This window comes from Bactrocera tryoni, unplaced genomic scaffold (assembly GCF_016617805.1).
Source record: "Bactrocera tryoni isolate S06 unplaced genomic scaffold, CSIRO_BtryS06_freeze2 scaffold_11, whole genome shotgun sequence".
NCBI lineage: Eukaryota > Metazoa > Arthropoda > Insecta > Diptera > Tephritidae > Bactrocera > Bactrocera tryoni.
Genome location: NW_024395824.1, coordinates 17176243 through 17199347, shown reverse-complemented (window position 1 = coordinate 17199347; position 23105 = coordinate 17176243). Strand labels below are relative to the sequence as shown.

At 36.7% G+C, this 23105-nt stretch overlaps 1 protein-coding gene across 17 annotated transcripts in view; it reads right to left on the bottom strand.

The window, feature by feature from the left end:
- The window catches only part of LOC120779428 (protein pangolin, isoforms A/H/I/S), a 268570-nt gene that overhangs the window by 13081 nt on the left and 232384 nt on the right, over window positions 1-23105 (bottom strand). For 13 of the 17 annotated variants that reach the window (XM_040111659.1, XM_040111660.1, XM_040111655.1 and 10 more), the window contains 2 exons: window positions 22937-23102; window positions 12401-12470 (listed from right to left, as the gene is read on the bottom strand). In XM_040111659.1, the coding sequence (XP_039967593.1) occupies window positions 12401-12470; window positions 22937-23102 (236 nt within the window). Of the gene's footprint in view, window positions 1-12400; window positions 12471-13508; window positions 13672-22936; window positions 23103-23105 lie in introns of those variants that run through there. The other 4 variants (XM_040111662.1, XM_040111652.1, XM_040111648.1 and 1 more) reach the window with 2 other exon arrangements.

The following is a 23105-nucleotide window of genomic DNA, read 5'->3' as shown; positions in this document are numbered from 1 at the left end:
GGTACCGAAAATGTTGGACCCCTGTATCTTTAGTTGACTTTTGATGGAAACTATCGGTCACTATGTGAAATATGCAATAGAAAATTAGCCCTTCCTTACTCGTTTTATTTTAATAAATTGCATTACTATATTCAATCGTGCATTTTTATTCATTTTCATTCATAAAATCACTTTAAATAATTAAAGACCAAATGCTCCTATGTGCGCCGTAGAAGAACTGGTTGGTCCTATAAACGGGAAAAAATTAATTGGTGTCATTCTGGAGAGCGAAAAAAATGGCCGATAAGAGCGGGACCAGAAGAAGATACGCATATGTATAGTAAACCTCTCAATGAGAAAAACGGAACGCCACTCTGAAGTAATGCAAACCAGGGCGGGCGACAGTTCCTCAGAGAAGGGGGGTGGGAGAAGGTCGCTATTTTAGTGACCTGCAAATGGTATTTAAAGCCTCCTTACCCGTAAAAAAATTCATGAAATTATTATGACTAAAGGATTTGTATATAATTCCCTTCTTGTTTAAAACAAAATACGTTTGTTATATAAAAAATATAATATTATTACACATAAAGTAATGATAAAAATCAAAGCCAAGCATTTGTGTTAAATCGCTTTAGAGTACGAAATGGTTTCATATTTAGTTCGAAGACTTAATTATGTAACATAAAGTGGTGATGTAAAAAGTAGTAAATTTAAAACCACCTGTATTTAAAATAGCAGTTGCTAGGCAAATTTTTAACAATATATGTATATATACAGGGTTTGTCCGGAAAGTAATAGGACTGAGTCGATTTAAAAATATTTATTGAACCAATCGTTACAATTCTCAAAACACTTAGGCTCTTTCTGCGTCGATGTAGCGCTGCCAGCGCGATTTCTAAGCATTGAAGGCGTCACGGAAAGAATTCTCCGGAATAGCCCTGAGAGCCGATATGCATGCTGCTTGGATCCCCTCAGTCGCCTCAAAATGCCTCTTCATCTCGGGATCATACTCAAATACATGACTCGACAATTGTGATTACGTTATTCAAAAAATGGGGGTCACTTTCACACATGTTCAAGTTTTCTTGGAACACTTTCACTCGCCGCAATTTCTGATCGTCAGTGAGCACTTTTGGGACTATCTTCGCGCACACCTTGCGCATGTTTAAGTGCTCACAATGCCATTCACTACGGATTTTGATAAATTTAACATCTGAGCAATTAAACAAATACTTTGTAGATGGTCAGAGTTCCAAACTTTGCACACACGAGTCACATTGTCGGTCTTTGTCGAAGTCGCAGGTCTCCCAGCACGGTCTTCATCAGCGACCTTTCAGGGCCCTCCAAAAAGGCCTGGTGCCACCGAAACACACCACTTCTTGCTAAAGAAACATCTGGGTAAGCCTGCTTGATATACCAAACGTCTCTGTCGCAAATTTACCGAGTTTTACCCAGAATTTAATCCGTACCTCTGCTCTAACGAACGCTGCATTTTCGGCTTGTACCACTCACAGAAACACGTGGCTAGAAAATGTTTGTCCTGATTCTCCAGGTGCTCGGAGACAACTGACCAGCCGCTCGTTCGTTAGCTACGAACGCCGTCTGCCGAATCCAGTCGGTGCGCGCACGCTCTGAAGTACAGTCGCGGGGGAAGAAAATCAGTCCTATAACTTTCCAGACAAACTCTGTATAATACATTTTAGCCAGTAGCCGGCTTTTGGTTATTATCTATTACTACCATACCTTAATATAATGTACAGAAATGCTCAAATCAGACAACTGCTCAAAACCTACAGAATTTTAGAGTTTAAATCAGCTATGCCTACACCTTGAGTTCGTGAGCGAAATGGGTTTTATGCTTTCTCATGTATGTAACATATCGTATAGCTGTCGTTGATCAGACTTCACGCGAGCATCAATCATAGCCATATATATCGATTTTTATATCCTAAGTTTTAAGATATCATCACTTCTTTTTCTCAACAAAAAGCTGGTAATTTGTCGGAACCGCTAATATCGGGCCACTATAGCATATAGCTGCCATTCAAACTAAACGATTGAGATCAAGTTCTAGTAAGGAAGGGTTATTTTCTAAAACAACGGTACAATCTGTAAAGAAATTTTTCACTATAGCATGTTGCTTCCATACAAACTGACCGATCAAAATCAAGTTTTTTTATATGAACTTTTTATTTATGAAGAGTTCAGCGCAACCAAGTTTATAAGTTTGAAATGCGAATTGTTTAAAACATAAATTACGGACGAGCAATTTACATATATTTGATTTCCTACCATTTTCACGTTCGAATATACATACGAGTATATACATATGTACATAAATCATTTGGCTCTTACTTTATAAAAATTAACATGTCCGTTTATACGGCATAGTAGTTATGTGCATATTTATGTATATATCTTATTTTTTATTACTAACGTTTAGTACTTAATAATTGAACAAGAAATTGTTGTTCTTTATATATTTTATAGAAACGTATTTTTAAAATAATATTCACTCATATTGTTTTTTTGTGTGAAATATTTTGCAAAATTTTCAATATCTAATATAATTGCATTTAAGTGTTACAATTTTATAAGGTACACAGAAACCTGAATGCAAATAAACTGTTTTTGGAGATTTTCATTTATACATGATATCATATGATAATACTCTTATTCTTGTCTCTTATATTACAATAGAAAATATTTGAGATCGTACGTAAGGTGAAATCAATTCAAATACGCCGATTTTGTCATGTAAGTTGTTTTATACCTATAACTACAGAAACAATAGGTCTCTTCATAAATGGAGGATATATTTTAATATAGGATATATTTGATTTTGTATCTAAACCAAATATTATTTTTCTGTTTTGAGCTTTTTGAATTTGAAGGGCCAGTTCCAGCTACATACATATGTATGTATGTATATGGAAAGACAACGACACAAGTTTGTAATTCCTTCATAACATATTTATCATTAATGAGACTACGATGCATGATATAAAATATTCGTAACTCGTGAAAGCTGATAACTTGGATCGATGTAAGCTAAAAACTTTTTCGGCTTGCCCGTCAAACAATGTGTCCGCTAACGCTTATTTGGTATCTTAGAAAATTTATTATGATAAATACTTTGAAATATATTTATATATTGAATTTTAAATCAACTAGTGTGTATAATACACTTTGTTAAACCGTAGCAACAAACACCGTCTTCGATTCGTTATATTCTATGACTGTTTATTCGATGTGTTCAAGGCGGTTATTTTAATTTTTTAATCATTGGAAACTTTACCGTATGTTTGTTAAACCATTATGTGGTTAAGTTCTGTTATTAATTATGTAACAAAACACTGCAACATTAATTTTGCCATTTATAGAGTTTATTGTCTGGATAAAGTGTTTGTATTAAATTGTTGTTTGTTTGTTTAACTCAAATGAAACCAAAAATATAAAATGAAGGTGTAGATGACTACATTGTGCATGATAATTGGAAGTTCTTATAGGTGGTAAAATGTTAGTGATGGTACTATGTGTGTATGTATACACATTTATAAGTGTATTATCTTTTAAAGCTAAACTAGATTAAAATACAGAGCGTTCGGTTGCATAAAGTGAGTTCTCTAAATATTATCCAGCAAACGCATCAGCATTCAAGCTCATATGTCAAATTAATAAAAGTGAACTCAACCGTCTCAATTTCTTAAAAATATATATGAAGTAACCGCCTTTCCCCACTCAATGGTGTTTATTTATTATTAAATTAAAATTGTATCGAAAGAATCTCTGCAGTTTCCTATCCATATTATTAGGCTAATTTTTCACTCGTTTTAATTGGAAAGGGTACAAACTTGTTCAACATTATCCACATTATTAGCCCAGGTTTGAACAGCAAAGGGGAAAGTTCTTTCTTAATATTTATTAGCAACATACGCTAAAATTTAGCAACAACAAGTAAGGAGAGGCTATGTTCGGGTGTAAGCCAACATTTTATATTCTTGCAACTTGCAAAGTTCAAAGCCGGCGAAATACTTATGCATAGGTGTTTGCAAAACTTTGTATTAAACCTGCACATTGGCCGATATATGTCATTAAAAATATACTGGAATTTCAAAAATCTTTATAATTAATCATTATAATTATAACTAAGCAAAAGCACATGCAAATGAAGGCAAAGCGTATGTACTAACGCATGAAATAAGTGTGTATGCACGCGAAATTGGGCGTGATACTTTTTCAAGTACTCGGTCAGTGATCCAATACGTACATACATATGTATATTTTAATGTATAGTACATACATATATATTTATAGGCAAGCATTTAAGTAGAAATAAAAACTTTACTGAATTGTAAAAAAATATAATATAAACTCAATACAAGCAATTGTGTTCTATTCAGTTAGTGGGTTTGGGATTTAGAGTTCGTCGCTAAGTATTTATGTATTACATTGAAAGTGTTGTTGTTTAAATATATAAATATATAAGTTATAATAATTATAATGATTATATATATTTATGTATATATATTTAGCATATACATACATATTTGTACATGAAGTATAAGTAAGAATGATAGAAGTACAGATTACGACAATTTCGTATCGTTACTTTGGCAAGATCAAAATGTTTGCATATACATATTTACGTTTGGGTATTCTGAAAAACTTTCACGGTGCTTTATACTATTAGTAAGAACAAATGCTTATACACCATGGTTCAAATTAATATAATCGTCGTTGAAATCAGATAAAAAATTGATTAATAACAGGATTTTTGAAAATCCGGATGACTTTACTCCATATGATTGGCGATGATATGTTAGGATGTTACGCATCTTTATAAAACCCAGCGACGATTTAATTAGTATGTATGTACATGTTAATGGCATGTGGTATTGGCTAAAATAGATCGATGATAGAGGATTTATCATTTCTCAACATTTTCCAATATTGTCAACACTTGAAGGTATTTAGCCAGATGTGATCCTGGCAGTGAACGAGGGCAAAACGAAATATCTCCTGTCATCAAACAAACAGTCGTCGCACTCGCGACTTGGCACTCACGTCACTGTAGACAGTCATAACTTTGAAGTTGTAGATAATTTCGTCTATCTTGGAACCAGCGTAATCACCACCAACAATGTCAGCCTGGAAATCCAACGTAGGATTGCTCTTGCCAACAGGGGCTACTTCGGGCTGAGTAGACAATTGAAAAGTAAAGTCCTCTCTCGACGAACAAAAGCTAAACTCTATAAGTCACTCATAGTTCCCGTCCTGCTTTATGGTGCAGAGGCTTGGGCGATGACAGCAACCGATGAGTCGACGTTACGAGTTTTCGAGAGAAAAATTCTGCGAAAGATTTATGGTTCTTTGCGCATTGGCCACGGCGAATATCGCATTCGATGGAACGATGAGCTGTACGAGATATACGACGACATTGACATAGTTCAGCGAATTAAAAGACAGCGGCTACGCTGGCTAGGTCATGTTGTCCGGATGGATGAAAACACTCGAGCTCTGAAAGTATTCGACGCAGTACCCGCCGGGGGAAGCAGAGGAAGAGGAAGACCTCCACTCCGTTGGAAGGACCAAGTGGAGAAGGACCTGGCTTCGCTTGCAATATCCAATTGACGCCACGTAGCGAAAAGAAGAAACGACTGGCGCGCTGTTGTTAACTCGGCTATAATCGCGTAAGCGGTGTCTACGCCAATTAAGAAGAAGAAGAAGATCCTTGCAAAGGGAATAAAATATTTGGTTTCACCCGAACTTAGCTTTTCCATACTAGTTTTTTAATATAATCTTACATATGAGTATACTCACGAGGTTTTAATTACTTCTTCCATAACCATGATAGCTTCAATCGGCACAAATCTTTGAAAAATTATTGATAGATGGGTTTTGCCATTTCACGTCTAAATACTGCTGCTGGTCGGTTATATACCGTATATTTCGTTCAATAAGGGAGTTAGGGATAAGGCAGTGAAATTCTTTCTGACAAAATTGGGCATCAGAGATCAAATATCTTTCACTTTCGAATCAAAACCCAGAATTTTCAAGAACGGAAAATTTGTCCCGAAGACGAGACAAAAAGAGCAAGATCAGAACCAAAAAATCACCCAATATACGTTATCATCTATTTTTTGCTTTATGTTATCATAAAGTTTGACAAATAGCTGCACATCTTCGACTGCTGATTGTGTATCAGTTGTTGATTATTACTGATCTCATTTATGTAATGTTCGATCGAACTAATAACGAATTGAGGATTAATGCCTTTTTGTCGACTCACACCAGAAAAGTAGCGAACATTCATCTGCTCTGTATTTTTACAATCTCGAATCTTGTTGATATAGAGTGTAACAGTTTAGTTCACCTAACAATAATTTGTAACTGCTTTAAAATATATAATTTTAACTCCAAAGGTTGTCAAAACCATAAGCTTTTAAAGATGTGCCTATTACTGACTTTTTATCGAAAACGCCAGTAAATAATTGGATGTACTTTTAAGATGCGGATGAATTTTACTTTTCTAATAGCAATGTGTAAAAAACACCCCAATGAAAAGACGCAACAAGCCTCGGATGAGTGACCCCCCTTTTGATGACGACCATTTCAAACGAAATAAGGACTACGATATTAGGACATGCACTTGGAAGGTCCGGTCCCTTAACTGGTTGATGTCTTCGTCAAAATAAAGGCTGACATCACCGCCGTCCAAGAAATGCGATGGACGGGCCAATCAATGAGACGAGTAGGTCCTTATGACATTTACTACAGTGGCCATATAAAAGAGCGCAAGTTTGGTGTGGGATTCGTGGTCGGAAAGAGACTACGTCGCCGAGTACTATCATTCACTCCGGTGGATAACGTTTAGCCACTATTTGCGCCCACGCCCCGATGGAAGAGAAAGACGATGTGACCAAAGATTCCTTCTATCACGGTATCTTTAGCACTATGGACGGTAAATTCAGCCTCCACGACGAAACATCCCCGAGGTCCTAACATCGACTCGGACCACTATCTCGTTGCAGCCAAGATTCGCACCCGCCTCTGTGCAGCAAAAAACGCACGCCAACAAACACAAGGAAGGTTCGACCTCGAAAAGCTGCAATCACAACAGACAGCCGAACGATTTTCTACTCGGCTTGCACTCCTGCTCTCTGAGAGCACTCGTCAACAACTCGGTATAAGGGAACTGTGGGACGGCATTTCAAACTCCTTACGTACAGCTGCAACCGAAACCATTGGTTTTCGAAAAATGTAAATGAACAGTTGGTACGACGAGGAGTACCGTGTCGCAGCGGAAAGAAAACAGGCTGCCTACCTCGCAACGTTACGATCGACCACAACACGTGGGGGATGGGATAGATACCGAGAGTTGAAGAGGGAAGCGGGTCGCATTTGCAGACAGAAAAAGAAAGAGGCTGAAATGCGTGATTATGAAGAGCTCGATAAGCTGGCCGACAAGGGTAATGCTCGAAAATTCTACGATAAGATGCGGCGGCTAACTGAAGGTTTCAAGACCGATGCGTACTCTTGTAGAACCCCCAATGGTGATCTAGTGACCGATGCCCATAGCATACTTAAATTATGGAGGGAACACTTCTCCAGCCTGCTGAATGGCAGTGAACGTACAACGCCAGGAGAAGGCGAACCCGATTTCCCAATCGATGACGATGGAGCAGACGTTCCATTGCCCGACCATGAAGAAGTTCGAATAGCAATTACCCGTCTGAAGAACAACAAAGCAGCGGTGCCGATGGATTGCCGGCCGAGCTATTCAAACACAGCGGCGAAGAACTGATAAGGAGCATGCATCAGCTTCTTTGTAAAATATGGTCGGACGAAAGCATGCCCAACGATTGAAGTTTATGTGTGCTCTGCCCAATCCATAAAAAGGAGACCTCACAATCTGCGCTAACTACCGTGGGATAAGCCTCCTCAACCTCACATATAAGGTTCTATCGAGCGTATTAAGTGAAAGATTAAAGCCCACCGTCAACAAACTGATTGGACCTTATCAGTGTGGCTTTAGACCTGGCAAATCAACAACCGACCAGATATTCACCATGCACCAAATATTGGAAAAGACCCGTGAAAGAAGAATCGACACACACCACCTCTTCGTCGATTTCAAAGCTGCTTTCAACAGCACGAAAAGGAGCTGCCTTTATGCTGCGATGTCTGAATTTGGTATCCCCGCAAAACTCATACGGCTGTCTTAACTGACGTTGAGCAACACCAAAAGCTCCGCCAGAATCGGGAAGGACCTCTTCGAGCCGTTCGATACCAAACGAGGTTTCAGACAATACGACTCCCTATGGTGCGACTTCTTTAATCTTCTGCTGGAAAAAATACTTCGAGCTGCAGAACTTGCACTGGCGTATGCCGATGATAGTGATCTCATCGGTCTCAACACCCGCGCCGTTAGTTCTGCTTTCTCCAGACTGGACAAGGAAGCAAAACAAATGGGTTTGGTAGTGAACGAGGGCAAGACGAAATATCTCTTGTCATCAAACAACCAGTCGTGGCGACTTGGCACTCACGTCACTGTTGACAGTCATAACTTTGAAGTTGTAGATAGTTTCGTATATTTGGGAACCAGCATAAACACCACCAACAATGTCAGCCTGGAAATCCAACGTAGGAAAACTCTTGCCAACAGGTGCTACTTCGAACTGAGTGGGCAATTGAAAAGTGAAGTTCTCTCTCGACGAACAAAAACCAAACTCTATAAGCCGCTCATAATTCCCGTCCTGGTATATGGTGCAGAGGCTTGGACGATGACATCAACTGATGAGTCGACGTTGCGAGTTTTCGAGGGAAAAGTTCTGTGAAAGATTTGTGGTCCTTTGCACATTGGCCACGGCGAATATCGAATTCGATGGAACGATGAGCTATACGAGATATACGACGACATTGACATAGTTCAGCGAATTAAAAGACAGCGGCTACGCTGTCTAGGACATGTTGTCCGAATGAACGAAAACACTCCAGCTCTGAAAGTAATCGACGCAGTACCCGCAGGGGGAAGCAGAGGAAGAGGAAGACCTCCACTATGTGGGAAGGACCAGGTGGAGAAGGACCTGGCTACGCTTGGCGTAGCCACGTAGCGAAAAGAAGAAACGGCTGGTGCGCTGTTGTTAACTCGGCTATAATCGCGTAAGCGGTGTCTAATCAAATTAAGAAGAAGAATAGCAATGTACTCTTTTGTCACAAATGTATTAAATTAGGTCAATAATTCCCCTAGCCCAATTTTACCTTAGATAAATATTTTCGAGCTTCCGGTTGATTATCGATCAATATATAAGATATCTGAATGAAACTCAATGATAATATCATTATGCCAAAATCGGACGAAAACTAGCCATAATCCCGTGTGCCTATTATAATAATTTACACTATATGTAAAATAGTGGTATGTGAGATATCTTAGAAAAATTAAGTCAACGTATAGATAAGAAGACTTAATATGTGAGTTGTTCTCATAAAATTTTGTGGAGAGATATTACCCAATATATTTGAACGCTACCAATAGGAAAGCACTTAGTCCAGACCTTGATTTAGTGCTAATATACCCTATAATTAAGAATAATATGATTGGCGCTAAATATGAATGAAATTGATATAGACCTCCTCTAACCCCAATATCCTTAAAATTTTAAATTCCTCACTTCTGGTTGACAATTTAAACATCAACTAAAGATATATTGTTATATTTATCTTCTTTGGTTGAATTTATGTGACAAACATCTCCTTTCAGGTTGATTTGAATATAAATATCTGGGCTATGAACTAAATTATGGTAATGAAACTAAGGCAGTCTGTGACCAAAAAACACTACTCAACAAATAATGTATAAAAGAAAAATTTGCGACTGATTTGCAAAGAGGGGACTGTGGGGTATTTGAGGTGTCCAGATTACGAATTTGAAGTCAAAAATTTTCCATCATATTTTCGGTAAAAAGTAAAACTTTTTTATCATTTTAGTAAATGGCGGTGGTTTGACTCCTACGTCCCTTGACTTCAACAGAAAACATCTTACGTATTAGGAAATTTTCATACTCTTGCAACCAGTTACTACATAGTATTATAAATCTGTTTTCCTAACGGTTGTACATATCACCTAAAACCAATCGAGATAGATATGGGTTTATACATATATAAATGATCAGGATGACGAGAAAAGTTTAAATCCGGTTGACTGTCTGTCTATCCGTCCGTCCGCCCGCGCAAGCTGTAACTTGAGTAAAAAAAGAGGTATCTCGTTGAAACTTGGTATGTGGGTTCCGTGAAAATTGGACGATGGGCGTCGTACCGAATATTTAGATATTGAATTGAAATATAGGTCAAAGATGGGTTGAATCGGATCAATACTTTTCTTAGCCGCCATATACTTAATGTAAAGATTTTCGAACTGCCGAGTGACTTTAGTAAGTTATTCCAATGAAAATAAGAAAGCGTGTTTTACTCATAACAGTGTATCTTTGTGCCTAAAATAGATAAATTTGACCCATCCCCTATATAACTAATATCAGGAACACCAACTGACCTTGCTCTATTTGATACTTGCAAGTTGCAAGAGTATAAAATGTTCGCTTGCACCCGAACTTAGCCCTTCTTTACTTGTTTATATTATTTTCGATTTTAGCAACCCAAAATTAGCAAGAAACAACCTCTAACATCACAGTCGCAATATGACCGTAAACTTGTGTAATATAAGTTAAAAAAATATAAATTTTATTGTAATCCATTAAGTTCTTATGCAATATTTTTAAAACAAAGTTTTGCAACACCTGAAAGTATTTCCCCGTTATAAGCCTTGCAAATTCCGAGAATGTGAAATATTTGATAGCACCCGAACTTAGCCCTCCTTGCATCTTTCATCGGTAATAGTTATCTATGGATTCAATTAGATTCGATCACATTTCCTTAAATATGAATTTACGAATCGATAGCTCATATTGGCAATCTCTATCTGTATGAATACATACATATGCTTTTATTTTTCTCGCATCACCAACAATGCAAAGGCATTTCATTCATATACGTAATTGCTGCGCAAATCTCCAGGTTCAATTCAAACAATTTCTTGTCAAGTATACTGTGGTACGAGGATATTGATTAGATACATTATTTTTTTTTGAATCAGCATTTTCTTCTACAGACAATGTAACATCAATGAAGCAAACATAATTTTAACATCTAATATCGTAAGAATGATAAGCACATACTAAGGGTACGAAAGATACTCGGGTTCGAGTCCTCGTCAATGTTTTGTTTTTATTTTATGGTATATATTATTTTTCTAGCAAAGGCTAAACGCAAATATGAAATTTTTATGATTTTTGGGTTTTTATCAAACTGCTTTCGCTGTAGCCACATTTGGCTTTAACATCACCATCAAGATATGATTTCAGCTTTTTGCCATCCCCTCAAGGAAACAGCGAGGATAAAAGTTAAATGTTGGGGTGTTGTTGTTGTGCTCATCATGCTTGTCGTTTTCGTTGTAATTTACAAATATACAAGTGCAAATTTATCTTTGCGATTGCGCGTACATTCAAATGTAGATACATATGCTCATACCTGTCTGTTTGCAAAGATAGACAGTATTCGACAGATGGACAAACAAGAAAAAACGTAAACTACAAAGATTATCTTTTGATTTTTATCGGTCAGTTTGAATGGCAGCTATAAGCTATAGTGGTCCGATGTAAATAATATGTTAACACGCTAAATTAATGTTTAAAGAAGTATAAAACAAAATTCCTTGAAAGCGCAACTAGAAGTAGAAATATAATTTGTATCATAACAAATATTGGTAGAAATTGAAAAAACAGCACCGAGGAAAATTGTCGGCGACAATTATCTATTAACCGTAAAAGGAAAAGGCAACATTGCTTAACATACATGCGTACATATCCTGCAAATCACCTAACAATTAAATTACCGGTTAAATACCCAATAGCGCTGCCAAAGAGCATTGTTTAAGTTTGTGAGATCTTTTTAATTGCCAATTGACAATTTTAAACGTAGCTTTTGTGTTCAATCCTTTCTTACGCAAAGATCTTAGTTTCGGTAGCCGTAACTTGCTGAGAATATCATATCAATATGTATATATTAATATATGTATGTATACATTAAATAAGATTGTTATGGATCGATAAAATTACGAAATCCTATAACGCTTTTAACCCAAATATTCAAAAGCGCTTAATACTCTATATAAAATTTAATAGCAAAAATTTGCGTCCAGTGTTTTCTTATAGTTTTAGTACACAAAAATTATACCATGGAGGTAGCCAACCCACCTAACATAAACATATACAGATGTAATAATAAATATTTTGTTAGTATGTAGGTTTGTATATATGTGTGAATCATATTTAAATTACTGCTAAGAGTCCTGTATACATACCTGCAGGGCTTACACCACTGATTCTGTTGATCTAAACCAAATCGAGCACGGCACTTTTTCATATTATTACCTAGATGTAGTATAAGTATTTTTAAAATAAATACAAAAATAGAAGAAATTAAAAAAAATTAAAAAAAAATGTTATGTATGTATTTAAAAGCGTATGAACAATATATACTAAATGCGTACAAATTCTATTAATTCATATCACTCAAATATATAGGAACGCATTACTAATAGTTTAAGCTCATAGGTATACATATAAATATGTATATAATATATTTGAGCGATATCGATATTAATAAAAGTAATATCTAATAGCGGTACATAGAGATAAATACTAATTAGAATAATGTTGTAATATATACTGCTTCATTAAAAATAAAAAAACGTTAACAATGTTAGATTTAAGTACAGACATTCATTCATAGGTATACAAGTATTTGAAATTAATATTAATTGTTAGCGGAGAAACTAGCAAGATTTAAGCTGTATCTACGTACATATATACATAAATAAATATACATAAATAATTTATGGCTACAAACATGCTACGAGTATCAATAAAAAGTATTAATATAATATAAATCCTTAATATTATTATATAGCTATAGGGAATAAGCTGATAATATAAACAAAAACATTTATAACCATCTTGAGCATAACTGCAATAGCACCGATTCTAAAACGGTGCAATAATAAACTTAGGGAGAGCATGATTTCCAATTGATTTGAGCTAAGGAATAATATTTATTTGAAAGTTAGTTATGCGTGTACGTATACAACGCAATTTTGTTATTATGTACAATGTTTTCTATCCAAATTAGTATTTAGGTGAATTTTTTGCGCTATGAACGTTTTTAAGCTGTCAACACTTCACTTCCAATAATTTATATAGCTTAAAAATTAAAGTCCAACGAAATCTAAGAAATCGAAAAGTGTTCAAATTTTAATGAGCAACCCTTCGAGATTTACCAACTTATTTTATGACATCCAAACGCCTTTTTAACATGTTAAAGCAATATACATATGTATGAACATACTATTGTTTTTGATTATCAATTGTTTAATAGTAAATTGAATGTGAAATTGATATTAATTTGCTAACCTCCACCACCGCCATCGTTGGTGTCTTGCTTTCGCTTCCGTTTTTTCCCCCGTGACGTGTTCGTGCGGGAGCTCCAATCTGGATACATTTGCATATGTAATTGACGCTCCCGTCTAGCTAATTCATAATATTTCGCTTGCTCGTCACGCCCTAACGCGTGCCACTATTTATTTATGAGTTATTTTTGTATTTGCATTATATTATTTTTATTTATTTTGTTTTATTTTTTTAGCATATTTGAGAGTTGATGTATAATGCAATTTATTTGTATACAGTTATGAGTAATTGTAGTAGCCATATAAAATAGGAATAGAGATAAAAGAATTTATGTGTTAATTAAAAAGCAAATCATAATAGTTCTATAGACATAATTTGCGTAATTTTTTGCTTTTGCTTTCTTTTTTATTTCATATTTAGAGTTTTTAAATTTTAGTTTGAATTTTCTTGTTTTTGAATTTTAAAAGGGCCGGGATGAATTCCCAAAAACTGAGTCTTATTATAATATCCATTTATTGTACGAGTACACTTTTAAGTTTGCTTTTTATTAGCGCGTTAACGAAATTAATAGCAATGTGCGTACATTTTTTAACATCAATTTTTAATTCAGTGTTAGTAAAAACAAAGAAAACAACCATTAACATGATATTTCATCTTTTATGCTCAAAACCTTTTCACTGTGACTAAAAGTCAGTCGAAGGCGCAGCTAGATCTGCTCTTTTTCAGTTCCTATGATTCTAACTTACTTACTTCTATCGAAGTCCAAACGTTAGTAACACAAAACCAAACAAATACTTAATTGGAAATACGTGAGTATCGGCAGCTTTTATCGAAACGTATTATTCAAAAAATGTGTATATGTATTCCTAAGCGTTTTGTTACACCCGAATGCATTTTAATGTACTAATTTTTTAGTTTTATTTACCTAGAGTTAGTCGAGATAAATATATATACCACAGTGATCAGAATATCTAGATGAATTGAAGCAAGTGATAACTACAGTTTAAAGTGAAATGTCTTGATTAAAATTGGAACCTGTGCTCTTTGACACCGCAGGGAAGTTGATATTGGTGAAAAGCGAAATCAGACCATAGTCACGCACAAAAAATATCATTAAAAAGCTATAAAGTGCTTTAACTAAGTCTGTAAGCTGTAATTTTGTACAGGACATCGAGGTAGTAGGTAGAGGCATTGGCTGTGGCCCCACTCTTTATAAGTTTAAAGTAACATATATATAGGAAGTCGAAAAAGTATTTTTTCAATAGATGTCGTTGTAGTCGTACATATATCTCCAGTGCTACCAATCACATTTTGTCATACCATATAGTATTAGAAAGGTGAGATTTTAAGCTTCATTTACCTAAAAAATTAAAATCGGGGAGGTTGAAAAAAAGTTACAGCTTTCAAAAATGAGTGAAAATAATGAAAAAACTCGCTATATTTTGAAATTTTTGTTTAAAACAGGGAGGAATGCCACGTAATGAAATTTGTGAAGTTTACGGAGATGATGTGGTATCAGTTCGTATAGCACAACAATAGCTCGCTTGCTTCCGTTCTGAAAATTTCAATTTACACAGATGGAATAATGTCTCGAGCGGAAAAATAGCAAAAAGTGGTTAACCAAAATGGTACATTTTTGTTTATGTATTTATTACTACATAACCCCCATAGGAATGTGCGCTGGGTTTGGGACCCGCCACGTAAAAAGCTCACCCCAATGAAAAACTACCAACAGCCTAGGATGAGAAACTCCCCTTTTGATGACGACCATGGCAAACGAAATAAGGACAATGATATTAGGGCATGCACCTGGAATGTCCGGTCCTTTAACTGGGAAGGTGCCGCTGCCCAGCTGGTTGATGTCCTCGTAAAAATAAAGGCTGACATCACCACCGTCCAAGAAATGCGATGGCCGGGACAAGGACAGAGACGAGTAGGTCCTTGTGGTATTTACTACAGTGGCCATATAAAAGAGCGCAAGTTTGGTGTGGGATTCGTGGTGGGAGAGAGACTCCGTCGCCGAGTACTATCATTCACTCCGGTGAATGAACGTCTGGCCACAATCCGCATCAAAGCGAGGTTCTTCAACATATCGCTGATTTGCGCCCACGCCCCGACGGAAGAGAAGGACGATGTGACCAAAGATGTCTTTTATGAGTGCTTGGAACGCACTTATGAGAGCTGCCCCCGCCACGATGTCAAAATCGTGCTTGGCGACTCTAACGCTAGGGTGGGTAAAGAAGGTATCTTTGGCACCACGGTCGGTAAATTCAGCCTCCACGACGAAACATCCCCAAATGGGTTGAGGCTGATCGACTTCGCCGGGGCCCGAAATATGGTTATCTGTAGTACTAGATTCCAGCATAAAAAGATTCAACAAGCTACCTGGCTGTATCCGGATCGAAAAACTACCAACCAGATCGATCATGTTGTGATAGACGGAAAACACGTCTCCAGTATTTCAGATGTGCGTGCACTCCGAGGTCCTAACATCGACTCGGACCACTATCTTGTTGCAGCCAAGATTCGCACCCGCCTCTGTGCAGCAAAAAATGCACGCCAACAAACATAAGGAAGGTTCGACCTCGAAAAGCTGCAATCACAACAGACAGCCGAACGATTTTCTACTCGGCTTGCACTCCTGCTCTCTGAGAGCACTCGTCAACAACTCGGTATAAGGGAACTGTGGGACGTCATTTAAAACTCTTTACGTACGGCTGCAACCGACACCATTGGTTTTCGGAAAGTGCAAAAGAACAGCTGGTACGACGAGGAGTGCCGTGTCGTAGCGGAGAGAAAACAGGCTGCCTACCTCGCAACGTTACGATCGACCACAACACGTGCGGAATGGGATAGATACCGAGAGTTGAAGAGGGAAGCGAAACGCATTTGTAGACAGAAGAAGAAAGAGGCCGAAATGCGGGAGTACGAAGAGCTTGATAAGCTGACCGACAGGGGTAATGCTCGAAAATTCTACGAAAAAATGCGGCGGCTTACAGAAGGTTTCAAGACCGGAGCATACTCTTGTAGAACCCCCAAAGGTGATCTAATGACCGATGCCCAGAGCATACTTAAATTATGGAGGGAACACTTCTCCAGCCTGCTGAATGGCAGTGAACGCACAACACCAGGAGAAGGCGTACCAGATTCCCCAATCGATGACGATGGAGCAGACGTTCCATTACCCGACCATGAAGAAGTTCGAATAGCAATTGCCCGCCTGAAGAACAACAAAGCGGCAGGAGCCGACGGATTGCCGGCCGAGCTATTCAAACACGGCGGCGAAGAACTGATAAGGAGCATGCATCAGCTTCTTTGCCAAATCCATAAAAAAGGTGACCCCACAATCTGCGCCAACTACCTTGGGATTAGCCTCCTCAACATCGCGTATAAGGTTCTATCGAGCGAATTGTGTGAAAGATTAAAACCCACCGTCAACAAACTGATTGGACCTTATCAGTGTGGCTTCAGAACAGGAAAATCAACAACCTACCAGATATTCGCCATGCGCCAAATATTGGAAAAGACCCGTGAAAGAAGAATCGACACACACCACCTCTTCGTGGACTTCAAAGCTGCTTTGGACAGCACGAAAAGGAGCTGCCTTTATGCCGCGATGTCTGAATTTGGTATCCCCGCAAAACTAATACGGCTGTGTAAGCTGACGTTGAGCAACACCAAAAGCTCCTCCAGAATCGGGAAGGACCTCTCCGAGCCGTTCGATACCAAACGAGGTTTCAGACAAGGCGATTCCCTATCGTGTGACTTTTTCAACCTGCTTCTGGAGAAAATAGTTCGAGCTGCAGAACTTAATAGAGAGGGTACCATCTTTTATAAGAGTGTACAGCTGCTGGCGTATGCCGATGATATTGATATCATCGGTCTCAACACCCGCGCCGTTAGTTCTGCTTTCTCCAGATTGGAAAAGGAAGCAAAACAAATAGGTCTGGCAGTGAACGAGGGCAAGACGAAATATCTCCTGTCATCAAACACACAGTCGTCGCATTCGCGACTTAGCACTCACGTCACTGTTGACAGTCATAACTTTGAAGTTGTAGATAGTTTCGTATATTTGGGAACCAGCATAAACACCACCAACAATGTCAGCCTAGAAATCCAACGAAGGATAACTCTTGCCAACAGGTGCTACTTCGGACTGAGTGGGCAATTGAGAAGCAAAGTCTTCTCTCGACAAACAAAAACCAAACTCTATAAGTCACTCATAATTCCCGTCCTGCTATATGGTGCAGAGGCTTGGACGATGTCAACAACTGATGAGTCGACGTTACGAGTTTTCGAGGGAAAAGTTCTGCGAAAGATTTATGGCCCTTTGCGCGTTGGCCACGGCGAATATCGCATTCGATGGAACGATGAGCTGTACGAGATATATGATGACATTGACATAGTTCAGCGAATTAAAAGACAGCTCTGAAAGTATTCGACGCAGTACCCGCCGGGAGAAGCAGAGGAAGGGGAAGACCTCCATTCCGTTGGAAGGACCAAGTGGAGAAGGACCTGGCTTCGCTTGGAATATCCAATTGGCGCCACGTAGCGAAAAGAAGAAACGACTGGCGCGATGTTGTTAACTCGGCTATAATCGCGTAAGCGGTGTCTACGCCAACTAAGAAGAAGAAGATTTATTCTTATTATAGATATAAAAAAATTAAGTTAAAGTTTGATCAGAAATACGAAAATACTTTTTCGACTACCTATATATGTATGTGTATATAAGATATTCTTTATAGCACTCACGGGCTCTACTGGACGCGTTTTAAAAATTGGGTAACGGTCGGGACACCTCCTATTTGCGAATACCAAATAATTTTGGTGTCAGTCTTATTGTAAGTGTGAAAACGGGTGAAATCGGACTAGAATCACAACTAATTTTTTTAAAATACAATTAAATTCCATTTGATTGACATATCTGGCAAAACACGCGTAGTGTCTTTAGGGTATGTCATTTTTTACTCAAAAATTAATGAAATCGACCTCAGGAATCGGAATTCAAAAAGCATATTTTCCTCATGTTAATGTGCCCTTTGGTTTAAAAATAGGTCATTTCGGGTAAGTAGTTCCTTTAGCGTACGAGATATACGACGACATCGACATAGTTCAGCGAATTAAAAGACAGCGGCTACGCTGGCTAGGTCATGTTGTCCCGGATGGATGAAAACACTCCAGCTCTGAAAGTATTCGACGCAGTACCCGCCGGGGAAGCAGAGGAAGAGGAAGACCTCCTCCAGGTCCTTCCAACGGAGACCAAGTGGAGAAGGACCTGGCTTCGCTTGGAATATCCAATTGGCGCCACGTAGCGAAAAGAAGAAACGACTGGCGCGCTGTTGTTAACTCAGCTATAATCGCTTAAACGGTTTCTACGCCAATTAAGAAGAAGAAGAAGTTCCTTCAGCATAATATAAATATACCTAATATAAAACTTTTTCAAAACCAGGTTCACTTTTTAACCGTCAATGTACGAGTTATCGTTATAAAATGCGGAGAGCGTCTTTCTGTGGTAATTCTCTGTCTTTGAGCCGGAAATGGTTTAATAGAATCAGGGTGTACAAGGTGAATTCCAAAGTAAACAGGACTTTAAAAAAAAACAGAACAACTGGTTTTTCGGCAAAATCAATATGTTTTATTCAAAATAGTCTCCTTCTGCTTCAATACAGCTTTTTGCATGGTCCAAAAGCATGTCGAACGAGTGTTTTAGCTCGTTGGCCGGTATGGTCGCCAGTATGCCGGTGCAAGCTTTTTGAATGGCCTCTACGTCTGCATAATGCTTTCCTTTCATGGGCAAATGCATTTTTCCGAAAAGGAAGAAGTCACACGGTGCCATATCAGGTGAATACGAGGAGTTGTTAATGGTTGAAATGTGATTTGTGGTCAAATAATCGTCCTTCGAATGTTGGATTCTGAGCAATTTTTGGTCGTCAGTCAATTTGTGCGGAACAAACCGTGCACACACCTTTCATAAGCCCAAATGTTCGCTCAAAATACGATAAATCGATGTTTTGGAGATGTTCAATTCCATTTCCATGAATTTCTATGATGATTTCGGCTGATTTTTGGAATTTCCGGTGATCATGGATTTTGATTGGCCCACATGGTGATCGTCATTTATGTTCTGTGAAAACGTTGAAACCACTCGTGCACTCTGCTACGGTATAGGCAATCATCGCCATAAACTTGTTTCACCAATTGAAATGTTTCGGTAAAAGTTTCACCAATTTTAAAACAAAATTTAATATTGGCTCTTTGTTCGAAGCTCATTTTCGTACCGATAACACAAACATACTGACACTTAAAACGCAATAACTTCACTTCCAATCTATGAATGTCATGAAATTCTCACTGGACAATCGATAACGATAGCAGATTCTAATGCACTAGTCGGCATATAGATGGCGCCACCAGGGACGCTAAATTCAAATGTCCTGTTTACTTTGGAAAACACCTTGTAAGTGTGGTGATTGTCGACTTTCTTAACCACCATTGAGTTTATGACACATATATCTGACTGGAAGATATTGAATTTCAATTAAATGAAGCATTATGCCATTCATCTATGCATGTTGTGGATAACAGTATGCTCTTCACACAACAATAATAAAATGAATATAGAGATTTGTTTTATAACAGTTATTAATTACACGACTCTACAAAAAAATTTTGCATCTCACGTTCTCTGTGAAGCCTACGAAGCATATTTTGATTGCCCTGTTCGAAATCAAGACAAGACATGCGCTCTACATGTTGCTTGTAGTTATTGTAAAAGATGTTTAGAAGATAAAGAAATTTTCATTAAATGGTGAATTAAATATAATAGACATATTAATTTCTATTTCTATATGTTAGGTTGGTATCGAGGTGAGAAAAGGTTTATGAAATTTGCAATACCAAGAATCTGGCGAGAACCAAAAATCACGTTAACGACTGCTACTTTTGCATTGTAAATCCGAGTAAAAGGCGTAGAGGTAAAAATGCAAAACCTATCTAATATCCTGACCTTAAATATTATTCTGCTCCAGTTTTACACAATTTGACATGACCTGTACCTGAGCCACCGATAAAATTATCGCAAAAAAGTAGCTCATCTCTTAGTTCTCATAAAAGTAATTCCGATAAGGAGTTTTTACCGCCACTAGAACAACCAAAACATCATTTCGTCACTACAGAAGATTTTAATGATTTGATAAGAGATTTAAATTTGCCAAAAAGTAAAGCAGAGCTTTTAGGCTCTCGCTTAAAACAATAGAATTTGCTTGATGATGTTAATATAACGGATCAGCGGACTAGGCATGAAACATTCTTAGCATTTTTCACAAAAGAAGATGGACTTTGTTTTTGCAATGACATAAAAGGTTTGTTCGAAGAAATTGGCATACTTTGTGTTCCTAGCGAATGGCGTTTATTCATCGATAGTTCTACCAAAAGCTTAAAAGCTGTTTTATTGCATAACGGAAATAAATTTCCATCTCTTCCAATCGCTCACTCAGAAAAGAAAATTATGAAAGTGTTAAAAGTTTGCTCGAATCTGTAAAGTATTGCGAGTATAACTGGCAGCTAATTGGAGATTTCAAAATGGTGGGATTTTTTATGGGACTTCAAAGCGGATATAAAAAGTAGCCGTGTTATTTGTGCTTATGGGATAGTAGAGCGGATGCTAAGCATTATACTCAACGGTTGTGGCCTGAAAGAACAGAACTTTGTATCGGGAAAGAAAACGTAAAATTTGAGCCAATTGATCAACTTAAAAAAATTTTGAATACTTAAACAAGTGATATTACCTATGAACATAAAAAAAAAGTTGAAGTATGCACTTTTAAATTATCTTTTTATTTTTTGTGAGCTATTTTGATAGTAAAACTTAATAAAAATAATAAAAATGTTTCTTTAAGTGATTTCATTTTCAATTAAAAATTAAAACCACATATTTTAAAAAATATCGTTAAAGCAGTTTCCTAAATAAAAAAGGAAACTTTTTCAAGGCACATATTTTTTTTCGTCTAATTACGACCTAAAAAATGGAAATTTGCTGCTTTAAAGTTATAGTCAAATTTTGTGTTGACCCGTGTTATGTGACCTATAGTTTAAGGTGGATCGTAGGTCGCCGAACAATGAATATTGAATTCTCTCGCAACATTTCTTAATATAAAGTTTTGCCAACAATGAAAATATGCTTCCGGCTTCCAATATATTTTAAATATTAATAAGAATTCGAAATTATTCTGAATTTGAACTAAAATATCCGCTTTTGAGTTGAAACTTTGCATCCCCCTGTGGATCCGCCATTGGTGCATATATTCTTTCAATGATATTGTTTAATGGTAAAGATTCCACTGTTTAAAAATACATGCAGAATTGTTAATAAGCTGAATAAATATTTTGGTACATTAATTTAGCTGGAACAAATATTTTCTACCAATTCAAGCAAATAATAATTGTGACAAAATTAGCTATTGTAAGTAATCAAATGAATTACTTCACTAAAGTAAATAAAAAACAAAATAAAGTCGGCTACATAAATATAAACTACTTTAATATTTATACATATTAGAGTGCTTCAAACTTTTTTTAACTATTGCCATTTTGAATATTTCCAGTTTATGTAAAAAACTCCTCACTAGACATAAACCCTATTGGTCAACATATTTTTAATATTGATTTTATTTTAATTGAAATTTTAGATTGGGTGAAGGGGGTTGGTGGTTGAGCTGCTGGTTTTGACAACCAATATATGTATATGTAACTACAATATTTGTTATAAATTTATAAAGGTAAAAATTTGAGCAAGTAGCAATCATTCGTATAAAAATGTGATCATTAGCAACGACAAAAATCTTTTGTCAGGTGTACTTATACAAACTAAAGTACTAATTATAGGCATATTTTGTCAAACAGAAAGAATAACACATGTTAGTCAAATTTCTGTAGAATGCAACGCGACTTCTTTGTTTCAGAAGATAAAATGGCATTTGAGCCAAAGATGTTGCAAGATTATAATTAAATATCGATATCCTTAGTAAAAGTCAATTATTCCACAACTGTCTGCGTTAGATAGACTTAGCGTTATACAACAGTATGTGGCAACTCTAAGACACAGAGCGTATTCGTAAGGCCATTATAATTGAGGTAAATAAATAACTACTACTAACATAGCTGTAGCATATAGTAAAATTAAAAAAAAATATATATATATATGAACTGTACTTGCTAAATTATAGACTAAATAAATAAAATGAAAACTCTAAAAAAATTGTTAATATTTCGTAAATTAATAAATATGTAAATATTTTGAGTGCAAGTAAACAAGTAAAATTAGTGCAGTAGTTGCAAATGAAAAATGTATATAGTATGTATGTTCTTATATATTACTTTTACAATATATTTTGTTTGTTTCGAAAAATAAAATTTAATTTTTATTTTAATACCTCCCGAATCCGCGGGTGAACGGTCTTTTTTACGCTTTTTCTTTTTCGAAACATAGCCGTAGTTGTCCCGTGCGCTCCACCCTGGATATAATTCCATATGTAATTGGCGCTCTTGTCGCGCCTTTTCGTAATATTTACTTTGCTCTTCACGGCTAAGTTCATGCCACTA